Source organism: Erpetoichthys calabaricus, chromosome 4 (genome assembly GCF_900747795.2).
Source record: "Erpetoichthys calabaricus chromosome 4, fErpCal1.3, whole genome shotgun sequence".
Classification (NCBI taxonomy): domain Eukaryota; kingdom Metazoa; phylum Chordata; class Cladistia; order Polypteriformes; family Polypteridae; genus Erpetoichthys; species Erpetoichthys calabaricus.
This window is the reverse complement of record NC_041397.2, coordinates 28243535-28259767: the sequence shown is the minus strand read 5'-3', so window position 1 is coordinate 28259767 and position 16233 is coordinate 28243535. Positions and strand designations below refer to the sequence as shown.

The following is a 16233-nucleotide window of genomic DNA, read 5'->3' as shown; positions in this document are numbered from 1 at the left end:
CAGGCAACAGTGAAGCATGGTGGAGGTTCCTTGAACGTTTGGGGCTGCATTTCTGCAAATGGAGTTGGAGATTTGGTCAGGATTAATGGTGTTCTCAATGCTGAGAAATACAGGCAGATACTTATCCATCGTGCAATACCATCAGGGAGGCATATGACTGGCCCCAAATTTATTCTGCAGCAGGACAACGACCCCAAACATACAGCCAAATTTATTAAGAACTATCTTCAGCGTAAAGAAGAACAAGAAGTCCTGAAAGTGATGGTATGGCCCCCACAGAGCCCTGATCTCAACATCATCGAGTGTGTCTGGAATTAAATTAAGTGACAGAAGGATGTGAGGATGCCTACATCCACAGAAGATCTGTGGTTAGTTCTCCAAGATGTTTGGAACAACCTACCAGCCGAGTTCCTTCAAAAACTGTGTGCAAGTGTACCTAGAAGAATTGATGCTGTTTTGAAGGCAAAGGGTGGTCACACCAAATATTGATTTGATTTAGATTTCTCCTTTGTTCATTCACTGCATTTTGTTGATTGATGAAAATAAATGATTAACACTTCCATTTTTGAAAGCATTCTTTGTTTACATAATTTCTTCACACCTGCCTAAAACTTTTGCACAGTACTGTGTATGTATATTATATATATATATATATTTATTATATATATATATATATATACAGTGGGGCAAAAAAGTATTTAGTCAGCCACCAATTGTGCAAGTTCTCCCACTTAAAAAGATGAGAGAGGCCTGTAATTTTCATCATAGGTGTACCTCAACTATGAGAGACAAAATGAGAAAAAAAAAATACAGAAAATCACATTGTCTGATTATTGAAGAATTTATTTGCAAATTATGGTGGAAAAAAAGTATTTGGTCAATAACAAAAGTTCATCTCAAACGTTTTCTGTAAGTCTTCACAAGGTTTTCACACACTGTTGCTGGTGTTTTGGCCCACTCCATGCAGATCTCCTCTAGAGCAGTGATGTTTTGGGGCTGTCGCTGGGCAACACGGACTTTCAACTTCCTCCAAAGATTTTCTATGGGGTTGAGATCTAGAGACTGGCTAGGCCACTCCAGGACCTTGAAATGCTTCTTACGAAGCCACTCCTTCGTTACCCAGGCGGTGTGTTTGGGATCATTGTCATGCTGAAAGACCCAGCCATGTTTCATCTTCAATGTCCTTGCTGATGGAAGGAGGTTTTCACTCAAAATCTGACGATACATGGCCCCATTAATTTTTTCCTTTACACGGATCAATCGTCCTGGTCCCTTTGCAGAAAAACAGCCCGAAAGCATGATGTTTCCACCACCATGGTTTACAGTAGGTATGGTATTCTTTGGATGCAACTCCGCATTCTTTCTCCTCCAAACACAACGAGTAGAGTTTTTACCAAAAACTTCTATTTTGGTTTCATTCCTCTTCTGGATCATCATCCAAATGCTCTCCAGCAAACTTCAGACGGGCCTGCACATGTACTGGCTTAAGCAGGGGGACACGTCTGGCACTGCAGGATTTCAGTCCCTGGCGGCGTAGTGTGTTACTGATGGTAGCCTTTGTTACTTTGGTCCCAGCTCTCTGCAGTTCATTCACTAGGTCCCCCCGTGTGGTTCTGGGATTTTTGCTCACCGTTCTTGTGATCATTTTGACCCCACGGGGTGAGATCTTGCGTGTAGCCCCAGATCGAGGGAGATTATCAGTGGTCTTGTATGTCTTCCATTTTCTAATAATTGCTCCCACAGTTGATTTCTTCACACCAAGCTGCTTACCTATTGCAGATTCAGTCTTCCCAGCCTGGTGCAGGTCTACAATTTTGTTTCTGGTGTCCTTTGACAGCTCTTTGGTCTTGGCCATAGTGGAGTTTGGAGTGTGACTGTTTGAGGTTGTGGACAGGTGTCTTTTATATTGATAACGAGTTCAAACAGGTGCCATTAATACAGGTAACGAGTGGAGGACAAAGGGGCCTCTTACAGGAGAAGTTACAGGTCTGTGAGAGCCAGAAATCTTGCTTTTTGTAGGTGACCAAATACTCATTTTCCACCATAATTTGCAAATAAATTCTTTAAAAATCAGACAATGTTAATTTCTGGATTTTTTTTCTCATTTTATCTCTCATAGTTGAGGTATACCTATGATGAAAATTATAGTTCTCCCTCATCTTTTTAAGTGGGAGAACTTGCACAATTGGTGGCTGACTAAATACTTTTTTGCCCCACTGTATAATATATATATACACACACATACACACATACAAGTAAATAAAAGTAAATATGGCACGTGCAAAGGCTTTGGTGCCCTTTCCATTATAAGGTCCCAGAACACATTACGTTAGGTCTAATCTGGCTTATCTTGTTAGGTGTTAGTTTAATCAAGAACTGTCATAAGGAATTGTTGGCTGATGGCAGTTTTACAGACTAATGAATTATTTTACTCTTCAAACACTGTGCAACCTCAATAACCCTGATCTCTTCTAAGCAACTAACCGAGGACCAAAAATTAAACTAAGTTATACCTACAAAGCAGGTATAAAAAAGTTGTCAATATACTTCTCACTAACAATTTTCACAATCTGAAACGTCATAAGAAATGGGAGTCAGGAGGAACTGTGGGGGTCAAGACATGATCTGGAGACCAGGAAAACTGACAGAACAACTTGTATAATGTGCAGGAAAGAAAAGCAAAACTCCTATATGACTATAGGTAGATGTAACTGAGAAGGGAGTGGTGATGCACTGCTTGCACTGTGTAGTGTTACATACATGAAAAGACCTTCATTGAAAAGGCATAAGAAGGAAACCTTACCTCTAATCTCATCACAGAAAACAATGCCTTATGCATATTGACGCAATATCTGTATAAGACGGAGACATTTTGGAAACAAGTGCTGGGGACAAATTAATTTAAAATCATCAACAATGACAAAAGGATAACAAAAAGAAACAGCAGGTGAAGAAAAGAACACCCTGACAAATGTTAAGCACAGGATTGGATCTATCAACTTTGAGGTTGTGTGGCAGCTCAAGTGCAAGTACAGGAAAGAATGAACTCCAATAAATATCAACAAATCCTCAAAACCATCAGACAGTCAGTCAGGAAACTGAAGCTGAATAAGGATAGCTTCTAAAACAAGACAACAATCTAAGTCTACTATGAAGTACCTCAAGAAACACAAGATGAAGGTTTTGGAATGGGCCTCATAGTCCCCAGACACGGACATCACATGGGTGGATCTTAAACGTGTTGTGCATGCAAGACAGCCCATGAATACCTCACAGCTGGAAATGATCTACAAGAAAGAATGAGGAAAAATTTCCAAAACAAGAATTCAAAGACTTATAGCTACACAAAGTGTTTGTAAGCTATTATTTTTGCAAAAGGGTGTGTTACTAAGTACTAATATATTAGGATGCTGAAATGTTTGCAAATGCCACATTTGTTCTTATTTATTTATCAAATAAATTGAAACTGTACATTAACATTTTTTGACAAAGTTTTTTATTTCAAATGTTAACAATACACATTATGTATTTCGTCTGGGGGGTACAAACCTCTGGATAGAAATGTAGTTTCAAGCAACCACTTTTGTGAGAGAAAGAAACTGGTCTAAAATTCTTATGAATACTCAGATCCAAATTGCATTTTTTTTCCAATAAGGAAAGGACACTTTATAAGATTTAGGGGCCATATATTAAAGTAGCATTAGTACCATTCTGAAACCAAGTCTACACAATAAAGGACAGTTTGTGAGCTTCAATTTAGAAATCATGGTAGACTTCTGAAATATGACTTCCACTGAAATAGACTTCCACTTCTGAAATAAGTTTATTAAGTATGTAAAACGTTGACATTTTGGGATCCAGTAGTAAAACATCTAGAGGCAGATTGCTTAAACTGCACCTACAGTGGTGTGAAAAATATTTGCCCCCTTCCTGATTTCTTATTCTTTTGCATGTTTGTCACACAAAATGTTTCTGATCATCAAACACATTTAACCATTAGTCAAATATAACACAAGTAAACACAAAATGCAGTTTGTAAATGGTGGTTTTTATTATTTAGGGAGAAAAAAAAATCCAAACCTACATGGCCCTGTGTGAAAAAGTAATTGCCCCCTGAACCTAATAACTGGTTGGGCCACCCTTAGCAGCAATAACTGCAATCAAGCGTTTGCGATAACTTGCAATGAGTCTTTTACAGCGCTCTGGAGGAATTTTTGGCCCACTCATCTTTGCAAAATTGTTGTAATTCAGCTTTATTGAGGGTTTTCTAGCATGAACCGCCTTTTTAAGGTCATGCCATAGCATCTCAATTGGATTCAGGTCAGGACTTTGACTAGGCCACTCCAAAGTCTTCATTTTGTTTTTCTTCAGCCATTCAGAGGTGGATTTGCTGGTGTGTTTTGGGTCATTGTCCTGTTGCAGCACCCAAGATCGCTTCAGCTTGAGTTGACGAACAGATGGCCGGACATTCTCCTTCAGGATTTTTTGGTAGACAGTAGAATTCATGGTTCCATCTATCACAGCAAGCCTTCCAGGTCCTGAAGCAGCAAAACAACCCCAGACCATCACACTACCACCACCATATTTTACTGTTGGTATGATGTTCTTTTTCTGAAATGCTGTGTTCCTTTTACGCCAGATGTAACGGGACATTTGCCTTCCAAAAAGTTCAACTTTTGACTCATCAGTCCACAAGGTATTTTCCCAAAAGTCTTGGCAATCATTGAGATGTTTCTTAGCAAAATTGAGACGAGCCCTAATGTTCTTTTTGCTTAACAGTGGTTTGCATCTTGGAAATCTGCCATGCAGGCCATTTTTGCCCCGTCTCTTTCTTATGGCGGAGTCGTGAACACTGACCTTAATTGAGGCAAGTGAGGCCTGCAGTTCTTTAGACGTTGTCCTGGGGTCTTTTGTGACCTCTCGGATGAGTCGTCTCTGCGCTCTTGGGGTAATTTTGGTCGGCCGGCCACTCCTGGGAAGGTTCACCACTGTTCCATGTTTTTGCCATTTGTGGATAATGGCTCTCACTGTGGTTCGCTGGAGTCCCAAAGCTTTAGAAATGGCTTTATAACCTTTACGAGACTGATAGATCTCAATTACTTCTGTTCTCATTTGTTCCTGAATTTCTTTGGATCTTGGCATGATGTCTAGCTTTTGAGGTGCTTTTGGTCTACTTCTCTGTGTCAGGCAGCTCCTATTTAAGTGATTTCTTGATTGAAACAGGTGTGGCAGTAATCAGGCCTTGGGGGTGGCTACGGAAATTGAACTCAGGTGTGATACACCACAGTTAGATTATTTTTTAACAAGGGGGCAATTACTTTTTCACACAGGGCCATGTAGGTTTGGATTTTTTTTCTCCCTAAATAATAAAAACCATCATTTAAAAACTGCATTTTGTGTTTACTTGTGTTATATTTGACTAATGGTTAAATGTGTTTGATGATCAGAAACATTTTGTGTGACAAACATGCAAAAGAATAAGAAATCAGGAAGGGGGCAAATAGTTTTTCACACCACTGTATATGTGTTGTCTAGGCAATTCTTAGAAGAAATTCAGAAACCTTTTCCTATGACACAAGTGAGCTAGATACTTTTGATATTTATTTGTTAAATTAGATTTTGTGTAGTAAAACAGATAATTCTACTATCGTGGGCTATCAGAGTGCGGATGAAATTCTTACACTTTGAGACACTCTCAGACCATGAAGGAATGTGGTAACTAACATTAAACAATTGTAATTATTTTTAACTTTAATTAAAGCCTGTTTCACATGGGAGTTGCTATATTTGTATGCTAATTTCCATTAGTCTCATAGCTTTGGTGGGAGGTTGTCAGAATATCAATAAATCCTGAAGTACTGTTATTATTTATGTGCTTCAGACTTGTTCTTATTTGCACATTTATCAACAAGGGCAGGAACAGATCAAAGTAATTAAATCAAGATATGGAATGGTCTCATTAACAGAAGAGATGATTACATTTTGAATGTTCCAATCGTAAGTGACAAGCAGACCTAAAATACGATTATGAAAGAGAACATTCCAAAGAAAAAAACAGCATTAAGAAGTAGAAAAACATGTTTGCTCTTCCACTCCTAAATTAATATAGTTAAGTAAAATATTAAGATAACTGCATAACAATTTGTAGAAAAAGCAGATAAATGGCTGCTACACTTGACTATAAATGAGGACTATGGGCCAACAGCTCCGTAAATTAACAATAAAATTGGATTTGTTTTTCATGTGTGGTATTATAAATTTATATGATGTAATACTGGTAGTTTATAACCTAGCCACAGGGGATGCACAAACCAGGGGGTTTCTTTGTGCCGGTCCCAAGCCCGGATAAATGGGGAGGGTTATGTCAGGAAAGGCATCCCGGGTAAAATTTTGCCAAATCAATATGCGGACAACAATACAAATTTCCATACCGGATCGGTCGAGCCCCGGGTTAACAATGACCGCCATCAGTACAGTACAGTACAGGGTGCTTGAGGAAATTGGGCTACTGTTGGCCGAAGAAGAGGGGGGGAGACGTGTCTGGAGGCAGGAGGAGAGGAGGAAAGTAAAGAGTGGAACTGAGGGTAGGAACTTTGAATGTTGGCAGTATAACTGGTAAGGGGAGAGAGTTAGCAGATATGATGGAGAGAAGGAAGGTTGATATATTGTGTGTGGGAACAGAGGAGACGAGGAGATGATGGGTATGTATGGTGTCAAGGAGAGGAATGAAGAAGGTCAGAGGATAGTGGATTTTGCCAAAAGGATGGACATGGCTGTGGTGAATACATATTTTAAGAAGAGGGAGGAACATAGGGTTATGTACAAGAGTGGAGGAAGATACACATAGATAAATTACATCCTATGCAGAAGAATTGATCTGAAGGAGATTGAAGACTACAAAGTGGTGGCAGGGGAAAGTGTAGTTAAGCAGCATAGGATGGTGGTGTGTAGGATAACGTTGGAGATCAAGAAGAGGAAGAGAGTGAGGGCAGAGCCAAAGATCAAATGGTGGAAGTTGAAAAAGGAAGACTGCAAGGTTGAGTTTATGGAGGAGGTAAGACAGGCACTGGGTGGCAGTGAAGAGTTACCAGACAGTTGGGAAACTACAGCAGATGTAGTAAGGGTGACAGCAAGAAGGGCACTTAGTGTGACATCTGGAAAGAGGAAGGAGGAAATGGAAACCTGGTGGTGGAATGAGGAAATACAGGAGAGTATACAGAGAAAGAGGATGGCAAAGAAGAAGTGGGATAGTCAGAGAGATGCAGAAAGTAGATAAGGCGCAAGGTGAAGAGAGAGGTGGCGAAGGCTAAAGAAAAAGCGTATGATGAGTTGTATGAGAGGTTTAACACTAAGGAGGGAGAAAAGGACCTGTACCAATTGGCTAGGCAGAGGGACCGAGCTGGGAAAGATGTGCAGCAGGTTAGGATGATAAAGGATAAAAATGGAAACATACTCACAAGCGAGGAGAGTGTGTTGAACTGATTAAAAGAGTACTTTGAGAGGCTGATGAATGAAGGGAACGAGAGAGAGAGAGAAGAGGTTGGATGATGTGGAGATAGTGAATTAGGAAGTGCAACGGATTAGCAAGGAGGGAGAAAGGACAGCTATGAAGAGGATGAAAAATGGAAAGGCTGTTGGTCCAGATGACACACCTATTGAAGCATGGAGGTGTTTAGGAGAGATGGCAGTGGAGTTTTTAACCAGATTGTTTAATGGAATCTTGGAAAGTGAGAGGATGCCTGAGGAGTGGAGAAGAAGTGTACTGGTGCTGATATTTAGGAATAAGGGGGATGTGCAGGACTGCAGTAACTACAGGGGAATAAAATTGATGAGCCATAGTATGAAGTTATGGGAAAGAGTATTGGAAGCTAGGTTAAGAAGTGAGGTGATGATTAGTGAACAGCAGTATGGTTTCATGCCAAGAAAGAGCACCACAGATGCAATGTTTGCTCTGAGGATGTTGATGGAGAAGTTTAAAGAAGGCCAGAAGGAGTTGCATTGCATCTTTGTGGACCTGGAGAAAGCATATGACAGGGTGCCTCGAGAGGAGCTGTGGTATTGTATGAGGAAATCGGGAGTGGCAGAGAAGTACGTAAGAGTTGTACAGGATATGTACGAGGGAAGTGTGACAGTGGTGAGGTCTGCGGTAGGAGTGACAGATGCATTCAAGTTGGAGGTGGGATTACATCAGGGATCGGCTCTGAGCCCCTTATTATTTGCAATGGTGATGGACAGGTTGACAGATGAGATTAGACAGGAGCCCCCGTGGACTATGATGTTTGCTGATGACATGGTGATCTGTAGCGATAGTAGGGAGCAGGTTGAGGAGACCCTGGAGAGGTGGAGATATGCTCTAGAGAGGAGAGGAATTAAGGTCAGTAGGAACAAGACAGAATACATGTGTGTAAATGAGAGGGAGGTCAGTGGAATGATAAGGATGCAGGGACTAGAGCTGGCGAAGGTGGATGAGTTTAAATACTTGGGATCAACAGTACAGAGTAACGGGGATTGTGGAAGAGAGGTGAAAAAGAGAGTGCAGGCAGGGTGGAATGGGTGGAGAAGAGTGTCAGGAGTAATTTGTGACAGACGGATATCAGGAAGAGTGAAAGGGAAGGTCTACAGTAGTGAGACCAGCTATGCTATATGAGTTGGAGGTGGTGGCACTGAACAGAAAGCAGGAGACAGAGCTGGAAGTAGCAGAGTTAAAGATGCTAAGATTTGCACTGGATGTGATGAGGATGAATAGGATTAGAAATGAGTACATTAGAGGGTCAGTTCAAGTTGGATGGTTGGGAGACAAAGTCAGAGAGGCAAGATTGCGTTGGTTTGGACATGTGCAGAGGAGAGATGCTGAGTATACTGGGAGAAGGATGCTAAGGATAGAGCTGCCAGGGAAGAGGAAAAGAAGAAGGCCTAAGCGAAGGTTTATGAATGTGGTGAGAGAGGACATGAGGGTGATGGGTGTAACAGAACAAGATGCACAGGACAGAAAGATATGGAAGAAGATGATCCGCTGTGGCAACCCCTAACGGGAGTAGCCGAAAGAAGAAGAAGAAGAATATTGGTAGTTTAAGGAGATATGCCTATCTATCATTAAAACTTTCTTCAGTTTGTTGTGGAAACCTACAGTAAGAAGTTCTTTTAAAAAAGTAAAACCATCATTGAAAGTGTTGATCACATAAATACTATAAGGTATTTTTTTAATAAACAGGTATCGGAATTTGATTTTAAAACACAAGTACTAAAAAGAGCTTTATTGTCTAATGAAATTTTGTTTAATACATAATGTTTTAGGATGCTTTAATGTAAAGAAGTTACCTTGTATATAGAACCATGTACCTGTATCTAACAAATTATTTATATAAGAAACCTAGTAAAACATCTGTCTTTAAATGAATGTCTAATTAGGTGTCTCTATGAAAAAGCAACCAACCAACTAACCAATCAATAAAGAAATGAAAAGTAACTACGCATTTGCCGAATTCACTGTTTTTTCCCTAATCCCCAAAGTATATGCTGCTTTAAGGAATTTTGTAATTCTTCAGGAGCTTTTTGATGCATGAATTGTCAGGTGAAGAACAATTGTAAACTTTCCTTACCACATAATATTCTGTATATGGACACAGCAGCAGTCAAACATATTGCTGAGACACCTTCTTTCAATTAAACTAGTATTAAAAATATTGCTTTTAAAAACCATCAAGCCTACATAACATAGCTCACGATACACTTAGACTGCTGAAAGAATGACAATAGAATGGCATTATACAGTAGTCTGCAGAACCTTCATTGGGTTATGTTTCATTTAGTGAATTTCTTTCAACAACTTTTTTTTTTTTTTTATAGCTCAATGCTTAACATATCTAGTATGTTTGAATAGCATAGTATTTTAGTACAGGAAAACATTAATCCAGAGTACTAGGTTAAGAAAGAAAACAAAATTAATAATTAGAGATACACCAATACAAATTTCTATTTGTAGTTAAAAGTGTTTATTCTTTAACAAAGACTCAGCATTTCACATGGCCAACCACATTAGGCACCTACTTCTGATATGTTTCAGGTTAGTCTAAGATGTTATATTAAATAGTGATTATGATAAGTTTTGAATACTATGACTGCTTATTAGTGAAAAATTGACTCAGTGACCATATAAGAACGCACGCATTTGTTTTGACAAGGTCAGTCATTATTGCCCAACACAGGTTATCCTTCCTACCTTGAGTCTATGTTTCTCTATGTAAAGTAGTGCTTAACGCCAATTCATCCATCCTTACGTTTATTTACAATCTGTTTAATTGAAACTCAGCACTGCTGGCCATGCTTTATTAATATTTTCAACAACGTTTAGGAGAACTGTGACTTCATCAAAGGTGAAAACATAGAAAATACAGTATAAAGACTATGCAGTTTCTTTGCATGTAAATATTTTATTTTCCCTTTGCTATCCTTCATACATTTTGTTCTCCTCTTAGCGTTCAATTTTCCTTTTCCTCATTCTATAACCACTAAAATTCTACTTTAAAAAACGATAAGCTTTTGCATTTTTAGTAATACTTACCTCTAATTGCCTTCTAGGATCTCTGTTAATATTATGCACTCTTTAGTTAAGTACTGGAGTTAATTTATAACCTGCCTTACTCATACATTGAAAGGTACTTGTAAATTTAACTCTGATTCAAATTTTGGGACAAATGTGTACTCAATTATATGAGAAATACCTTTTTGATAAACTACAAAAGCTACCCTATCCATTGACTAAGCAGTTAAGACAGAAATAATTGTTTAGTGTTTTGGGACCAGCAGATCAAGGCACCAATAATTAATCTCTACTTTCCTGCCATTATTTCATCATTAATTAGTACAAACTGAAGTGGAAAAAAAGAACTGGGGGAATGTTTCTCTTGTATATTGTACACGAATGCTCGATTTTTTATTGGTTCAGTTTAACAAATAATTAATGTATTATATCTATTTTTTATTTCTTTAATAATATACATAAGAATAGTCAATATACTTGCTTAAGTCAGTCTATTATTTATTACTTCTGTTATACTACAAGGTTGAAAGAATTGAAAAGAGGGAAAAAATAAATAATCTTTTTAATCTTATTTTTACATTTCCTGAAATACAGAGCCACAATAGGCTGAAAAAGTGAAAATACTACTATCTAAAGTTAACTATCACACACTTAACTACAGTTTAAAGAAACAATGTATTAAATGAAACTCAATATTTAAATAAATACTTGCCTTAAATCTATCCATCCATCCATTTTCCAACCCGCTGAATCCGAACAGGGTCACGGGGGTCTGCTGGAGCCAATCCCAGCCAACACAGGGCACAAGGCAGGAAACAAGCCTGGGCAGGGTGCCAACCCACCGCAGGACACACACAAACACACCCACACACCAAGCACACACTAGGGCCAATTTAGAATCGCCAATCCACCTAACCTGCATGTCTTTGGACTGTGGGAGGAAACCGGAGCCCCCGGAGGAAACCCATGCAGACACGGGGAGAACATGCAAACTCCACGCAGGGAGGACCCGGGAATCGAACCCAGGTCCCCAGATCTCCCAACTGCGAGGCAGCAGCGCTGCCCCCTTAAATCTATACATGAGAAATTTTGTTTTAAAGCAAAAGCCACAGAGAGCATTTTTTTTTTGGCAAATTGGCTTATTAGTCATATATAGTGCTATAAAAATCACTCACCCCCTAGGAAGTGTTATCATTTAATCATATACAACATTGTACCACAGTGGGTGTAATTTGGGTTTTGGACACCAATCATCAGAAAAAAAAAAAGACTCTTCAATATTAAAGTTACCAGAGATCTCTGCAAAGTGATCTAAAGGAATTACAAATGTAATACACAAAATAATTGACTGCCTAAGTATTCACCCCTCTTTAAGTCAGTATTTAGCAGATGCACCTTTGAGAGCCACTGTAGCCTTCAATCTGTATGAAAAGGTTTCTCTATCAGCTTTTCAAATCTGGACACCATAATTTTATTCCCCATTCTTGTTTACCAAGCTCTGTCATTCTGAATGGGGACATGAGTAAATAACCTTTTTCCAAGTAAAGCCACAATTTCTCAACTGGATTGAGATGTGGACTCTGACTCAGCCACTCAAAGACATCAACATTGTTACTTTTAAACCATTCCTGTGTAGCTTTGGCTTTAAGCTTGGGATTGTTGTCTTGCTGGAAAACCAATCTTCTCCCAAGGTACAGTTTTCTTGCAGACTACATCAGGCTTTACTCCAGTATTTTTCTACATTTTTTTATCCTGTATCATCATTTGCCTTCCACAGCCTGCTGCTGAAAAAGCATCCCCATAGAATGAATGGTGCGTTTTTGATAATGTACACAGTCACTCTTCCCCCTCCCCTCAGCCCACAGCCTCTTTCTCGGATTAGCGTGAATATATCACTGGTGCAAACAAACTATGATTCTTAGTATGAAACTATGATTTCTTTATATGAAATTTCATACTTGGACCACGAAATTTTTAAAACCATTTCTTAGCGCGCACCTATGGGCCCCGGGCAACCTACATTTCAAATTTCAAGTCCTCACGGTTTGGGAGATTTCGTGATGAGTGAGTCAGTGGTATTTGGCTTTTATATACATAGATTACAGTTTCTTTCTCTTTGCCACTGTCCCATTAAGCTGTTACTGGTAAAACACCCATGCAACACTTCATAACCTTTTCACAGAATTGCTTGGAGTGTTTCTTTAGTATTTTCTGTGTAGATTAGCGAACAATACTGACTTAACACAAGGTGGACAGGTGCATTTATACTACAATCAACTGAATTCACTAGACTATAGACAGATGATCTCCACTAAACTAATTCTGTGACTTCTAAAATCAACTGGTTGCAAAAGTGATGATTTATGTACGTCATATTAAAGTGGGTGAAAACTTATGCTAATAATTATTTTGTGTTTTATATTTGTAATTAATTTAGACAACTTTGCAGCGATCTTTTTTCACTTTGACATTGAAGAATCCTTTTCAGTTGAGCAGTGTCAAAAAAGCCAAATTAAATCCATTGTAATTCAAAGTTGTTTAATAATAAAATGTGAAATCTTCCAAGGGAGGAATATTTTGTATGGGCACTATATGTTATAATCATAAATGTATTAATTCCCAGCTTCTGTTAAAAGAAATCTTTTGGGTAGTTTCCATATATTTATATTGCTATTATTGTCATGTGTACAGAGTACAGTGAAACTCTTACTTGCATGTGCTAATCTATAATGAAAATGTTGCCACTCCCCAGCATTAACCATCCAAAACTTTTCTCACCTATATTTGCCTGATTAAAGAGGACTTGAGAAAAAATATTACATATAATGTACACACAAATAGCGCATACAGTATAATATTGAAATTGATACATTATTTGATCAAAGTATCCTTCAATTTACTTAAATACAGCAAAAACATTACCATACAAATGGCTATTATTGCTGAAATGACTGATTTATAGTTTACTAGACAAAGAGCCTGTTTCAACAACGTAAGATGAAACAGGCACGAGTGTGTGTCAACAGTGTATGAAGAACAAATGATAAGTAACGAAGAAGTTGTTTTGTAATGATTGTAGTCCGCTTTACTCATTACTGTACAGGCTTGTACAGTTACTTGATGAATTTTCCAGGCCTATAGTATAATACTGAATGCTGAATGTTCCAGTACAATATGGAATAGTAATAAGTATAAGCACCACAAACCTGATATAGGTGTATTGAATGAATGCGTAATTGAATCAGAATGCGTAATTAGGCCTCGAGCTGTAGTCGAAATCGCCTTTCAGGCCTCTAGAGCTTTAATCGAAGTTGCCTTTCTCTTTGAATTTTTTTGGCCGTAAATCCGCCGCCTGCCGCGATGTTGGGGTTGGATGTCGGTCTCGTAAGGTTTTTCGGGCAGCTGCGCAGAAGGCGACGGTGCATTTGGCTTCGGACGTGCACAGAAGGCGACAATGCATTTGGCTTCGGACGTGCGCAGAAGGCGACTGCGCATTTGGCTTCGGACGGACGTGAGTGAGTGAGTGAGGAGGCAGGCGAATTATGTATTAAGATTATTCACATAATTGCACAGCACCATTTTAAGCTGCCGTTACTTCAATGTCCTAATGGTACACTTTCTTAGTTAATCCTTAATTAAGTAATGCTAATAATCAATGTTTCATGCTAGATGGCTATTACAGTAACTGTAATTGTATTAGGACAGCTAAAAAGTGTTATTCTGCTCAATAAAGCAAGTGAATTGTCAATCGTTGTGTTCAAAAATGGCCAAAGTGAAACTGCTTTCTCAAGAAAACTGCTATTCTATTGCTATTTTGCAAAATGAAGGTTATTCCATATGACAGAGTGCCAAAAGAATTGAAGATTTCATACAATGGAGTTTATTACTCTGTTGAGAGAAGATGGCAACTTGGATATAACTTGGACAGAAAAAGAAGATACACAACTGCAGAACAGGATTAGTACATCACAGAATATAGATTGAGAAACAGATGTCTTACAGGGCCACAGCTGGTTTAGCAAAGAAGTAATGCAGGAATATATTTTTACAAAAATAAATGCCAAAAGATTAGCTAATACAAGAAACAAGTACATTAACATTGAAAATAAAAGATTGATATAGAAAGCATATGGATGACTAAGTCAGTAGGGTATGCAAACTGCAGTTTTCATTACTCTTTGGACATTTACTGTCAGAATCTTGAAAAATGTGGTCACTATGTAAGCAATGTGCTTGTGACATTAGCCCCCAAGATCACATATGGTATGCAGGATGGGTATGGTTGCCAGTAAAGACTAAAATATGACCGTGTTAACCCTTATTATAAATGAGTGACAGTACATTTTACCCATGAAAAGAAAAGAGTTTGATCCTGAGCTGCATTTTATATAGATTCAACACTATCCCAGTGTACAGTGACATCTGTGTTAACAGGCATATAGCCTTAGAATGTCACTGTGTCATCTACACCACCCTAGCAATTATCATTACTGAACCCAATTAGCCTTTTGATATTGTGCACAGACATACAAAAAAATAGATAACGCTAACCATCTCGCAAGTAGCAAATATATAGGTTAATTCAATGAAAGATGAAGGTTATGGATCAGATTATTTCTAACACTGAGGAATGTCTTATGACAGTTATATTTTACATTTAATACATACCATCTTTCCACATGCAAAATAGAAAAAGTCCTTAGAGCTGCCTCTCGTGTAAACATTTTAAAGCCACACTGGGTATCTCGAATTCCCCGGACACAGAAGAACCAGACCAGAAAATGGAACGCATACATCAGGAATGTTCTAAATACAGAACGCTGATAAAATAAACAAATTTGTATTAGTGGAATAAAGTAATACCCAAAAATGTAAAATAATGTGCAACATTCTATATTCTATTACACTAAACTGCAACACAGTAAAAATTCACTTAATTTATAATAATAAAATATTGATAAGATAAATTCATTTTGCAACCTGAATTAAACTTTGTTTACTGGCATCATGAAATATGGTAACCAATTCACCCTGTGTGCCTATTCTTAATTTAAAAAGTGCCCAAGTAGCAGAAGCAGTTCCTTCAACAGTATATCAATGAATACTGTACATCATAATTAACACTACAACTGAAGAATCTTAAAGCCAATGAAAATGAGTGCTCTGCTTCACAGTACAAATAATGAACATAAACAGAAATATTTAGGGAAACAATTTAGTTATCACTAAATTTCTTAATTAAAGCAGTCAATCACTCTAAGAAGTTGAATCATTGTTCAAGAGCACATACTTAGTGGTGGAGATATTTACTTGCAGTACATACACATAAAGGGGCCACTTTATTAGGTATGCCTTCCTAATAACTTGTTGGGCTTCCATTGGCTTACAGAACAGCTGGAAATCACATCACTGGAATGCTATGAATTGCAAAGTGTCCAACGTGATTAGAATAAGATTTGATAACAGGTGAGGCCACTGCATTAAGGTGATTTTGTAGACTGCTGTCATGAAGGGGCTCACCTTGTTGGGAATAATGCTCAGATATTGTGACATTCAAATGTTACTGTACTGTATCAATGAATACAATGTACCACAAAAATATTTCTCATTCCTGTTAAACCAGCATCACCAACATGCACTGCAAACAGCTAACATAATGGATCCACAGACTTAAAGGGTTTTATAAATACACT

The 16233-nt window shown here is 38.2% G+C and overlaps 1 protein-coding gene across 1 annotated transcript in view; it reads right to left on the bottom strand.

The window, feature by feature from the left end:
• The window catches only part of alg5 (ALG5 dolichyl-phosphate beta-glucosyltransferase), an 87675-nt gene that overhangs the window by 25426 nt on the left and 46016 nt on the right, over positions 1 to 16233 (bottom strand). Inside the window, exon 8 of the mRNA XM_028799281.2 lies at positions 15209 to 15360. Within this exon, the coding sequence (XP_028655114.1) occupies positions 15209 to 15360 (152 nt within the window). The remainder of the gene's footprint in view (positions 1 to 15208; positions 15361 to 16233) is intronic.